This window comes from Bos grunniens, chromosome 10 (assembly GCF_055505025.1).
Source record: "Bos grunniens cultivar Pamir isolate PY7600 chromosome 10, Bosgru_T2T1.0, whole genome shotgun sequence".
In the NCBI taxonomy this organism is placed as follows: domain Eukaryota; kingdom Metazoa; phylum Chordata; class Mammalia; order Artiodactyla; family Bovidae; genus Bos; species Bos grunniens.
Genome location: NC_141174.1, coordinates 78,333,163 through 78,336,970, shown reverse-complemented (window position 1 = coordinate 78,336,970; position 3,808 = coordinate 78,333,163). Strand labels below are relative to the sequence as shown.

Here is a 3,808-nt window from a genome sequence, read left to right as displayed (position 1 = left end):
GCTGCAGTCCATGGAGTCACAAACTGTTGGAAGCCACGTTAGGCATTACTGACAAAATGGAGGCACGGCCCCCAGCCCCCTCTCCTCATTCCCCAGGCATGGACCTGGATGAAGGAGTTAGACCTTGTAATTCTGACTTGTTTCTTCCTTTCTTCAGCTGAGTTGGCTGAAAAGGAATATTAAGGTGCTTATTGTTCTTAAGAGGAGCATGAGAAGGCACAAAGCCTTCTGCAGCTGTGCTCAGAGAATAATTCATAAAGTTAATCATTGACTTTTGTTCAAGGACTTTTGCAAAAGAGTGTTCCAGGATGAGCACATAGGCTGAAGCTTGAGGCCATGGGAGGGATTGCTATCTGAAGCCTGTTTGCGAGGAAAATGTTTATGGCAAAGGAGTTTGCTGAATTTAGGGCTTATAAATAATTAAAATAGTTAGAAGTTAAAGATTTAAGAAATGTTGTAATGTTAGCAGATTTTACTATAGCTTATAGAGGTTAGGAATTTTAAAGATACTAATAGCTAGAAGTCTTTTTAAGAGATAGTGAGCTCAGGATGTTAGGGGCAAACAGGATTTAGAAAGATAAGAAATAAACTGAGGAATATAGCATGAGTTACAATGTAATCACAAGTTAACTATAGGATACATAAAAGGAAGTAGATAATAGATGGTAAAGCTGATTCCAAGAGAATCGCTGAAGCAAGAACTCTGTTTGAAGAGCAACAATGATTTATGGAGATAATAAATCTGGGTGAGGGGGAACCGAAAATGTCAAACCTCTGACCTAATGTTTTTGTAAAAGCATAAAAGAGAATCTTAAACTTGAAATAAATAGGCAGTCCAAGAAAACTGAGAGGCTGTCTCATTACTTGCTGACACCGTTCCTCCCTTCAGGTTGAATCCCTGGCTGCTGGAGCTAGACTCCGGCAACAGTCAGACACGACTTAATGACTGAACAGCAACAACAACATCATCCTTATTCAAAAGTGGTTAAAAGAGTACAGATGGATGACAAGTTACCAAAGAGGGTACTGTAGCAGCTTTGACCTATCTTAACTATTTGAAAACATCTTTCCCAGAATGTGCTTCCCATATTGTTCTGACTTAGGGTTGGCCCCCAAAGGAACTTGTCTAACATTTGGAAGATAGTTGTGATGAAGCAGCCATAGTTTTTATGTTTGGGGGTTTGGTGCGGGCCTCCAGGGACTATGGTTACTCACACGTGTTACTGCTGATTTGATAGCTCATTTTATTGTTGACTCACAACTCCTTCACTTCCAACCAAATCTCCTCCTCATCTTCTCTTTGTCTTGGGACAAGTATGTATGTAAGCATGATGCCAAATGACACCTACTTCTCCTAAGGTCACCTACTACTGTGAAATGGAGGGAGGTGAGACATAGGTTTTAGTGTGTCTTTGTGGGCTCCATTATCTTCATGGTTCTAGTATGTCACTGTGAGTCATAGTTCATCCATCTATTCAATGTTCTTCTACAAATATTACTCCAACCAACTAACACTAAATTCAGTCTCAACACCAGATACTAAGATAACGGCTTTGTATACACTCTTCTACCAGACCTAGCAATTGCCTGAATTCTAATTTTTATAACTAATTTCTCATTTGACAGACACCACTAGTGGTTCTGCTTCTCTGATTATACCTTAAGTGACACAAGTCTAAGAAGAAAGGACTAAGGAAATGATTTTCATGATGATTCATGATAGCCTATACCCAGATTTGTGATGTGAGTGTATTTTAGTGGAACTGTCACTTTAAATTATTATGGAGCAAGTTTACAGCTTTAGACAACTTTACACATCTTCTGTATGATTGACTTAAAGTCAAGAATTCAAGAGGAGAATGTATTCGTCAACAGTCACTCTGAACACCTGTTTCCAAATGACATCAAAGAAGCTTTTATTTATAATTAAATCCTCTGATCCAGACTACAGATGAAGCAACCTCAGGACTACCATTTCTTGTCTGGGGTCTGCAGGTGTGCATTTTAGCTGGGGTCCTGCAGCAGGGGGTCTCTTTTTTATTTAGTTCTGGGGTTTTTGTTCAGCCTTTCCTATTACTTCAAGCACTGTGGTGCTCTGAGAACACAGAAGTACATTGCAGAATCTTCCAGCTCTAAGGCTGAAATGGTGAGGCTGATGGACTTTTGAGCTTTCTGGAAGTTTACAGAGTAGCGGCCGTCCCTTGCATTCCCAGCATCTGAATACTGACGAATAAGATAAGTCATCTGTCCACTGGGAAGCTGCGTGTACCAAAAAATGTAGTAGTAGAACATGTCCCAACTTGTTTCATACCGACAGTTCAGGGTGACTGCCTTCCCCACTTCACTGAGTATGTCTGGCTGGTCTTGAGTAACACTCTGGGCCACACCAGATCCTGTGGAAAAAAGAAGAAAACAGAGCTGAAATAGTGAACAAAATAATGTAGAAATTAGACCTATTTTGGACCCAAATATTTACAAACCTAACTGAAATCCTAAGACGCTTGCTTTCCCCCAATTCTCCTTTCCTCCCCAAGTCCCTGTGAATCAGCATGTGCCTGTGTGCAGTCCTTTCACCCTGAACACGAGCACCCATGTTTGGAAGCATCCCTACCAGAGAAGGTGAAGGTCAGGAACACCCAGAGCAGACTGGAGAGCGGCATCAGGCATGGATTCCCCTGCTCAAAAGTGTTTAGTTCTGCCTCAAGCTAAGATTTCAGTGTCTTTAAGTGCCGGGCAGCACATATACACAGTACCTGGTTCCTGTGTGGCTCCTCCCCCAGACAGGAAGTGCCGTTTGTCATGTTCCTAGACCAGCTGGTCTGTGCTCAGATGGAAAAAAGTTTGGCTCACAACAAACCTTTACTTTGTCTACTCATGTTTCCCTGGTCATTAAATTTGGCAGATCCTGAAAAAGGGCTTGAAAAAGGCAATTAATATTAAAGATTTGAATTGAGGGGAACTAAAGATTAAACAAGTTGACATACACTGGTAATTATTTAGTAAAATTATTTGCCATCCTGTTTAAGATATAATTTTGTATAGCCTACAAAACTTTCTTGAAATCTACTGATTGGTCATTCATCTAGCCTATACTTACTTTTCCCCATCCAGAATCTACTGACTGTTTTAAAGCATTTACAGATCTTAGGCCTTCTGGGAGAAAAGCAATCTTATCCAAAATAATTAATGTATCTCTTTTGTTTTTTTTCACTGAGTTCCAGGGCTCTACTTAGATTTGTCAATAAATAAAATTACTGCAACATGAAATGATTTTAGAAAATCAGCCTATCTGAATTTCAGAGCCTATTCAGTGGTTTATGTTTAAATGAAATTATAACCAGAATAAAACATTATTCTTTTGAAATCTGATACTTATTTCATTTTCATATGAAAATCTGATATTTATTTTCATATCATTTCATTGATATTAATACAATTTTAGCAAAATATCATAACCTTATATATCAATTTTGATATACACTCTTAGGTTTTCATACATCGCTCTAAGAAATTTTATCACATGTATAAATTCTTGTCAGTTCAGTCAGTTCAGTTCATATCACCACTGAAATCATGACACAAAATTGTTTCATATCTCTAAAGAAATCCTCCTTGAATACCCTCCCCATCCCTGCAACTCTTTGTAACCCTGCTAACTACTCATCTCCTTTTCATCTTTATATTTTATGCCTTTGAGAATGTTGTTTAAGCAAAATCACACTATGTAAGCATCATAATAATCCAATAAGTGTAATCATATACCATGTGACCTCTGAGATTGACTACTTTTTCATTCAGCATAACACCC

At 38.7% G+C, this 3,808-nt stretch overlaps 1 gene segment (V, D, J or C); it reads right to left on the bottom strand.

Moving 5' to 3' along the window:
* Positions 1-1,891: 1,891 nt before the first annotated feature.
* On the bottom strand, positions 1,892-2,752 carry LOC147365048 (T cell receptor delta variable 1-like). The segment is given in 2 exon segments: positions 1,892-2,393; positions 2,612-2,752. Coding segments are annotated over 2 exon segments (369 nt in total).
* Positions 2,753-3,808: the final 1,056 nt, after the last annotated feature.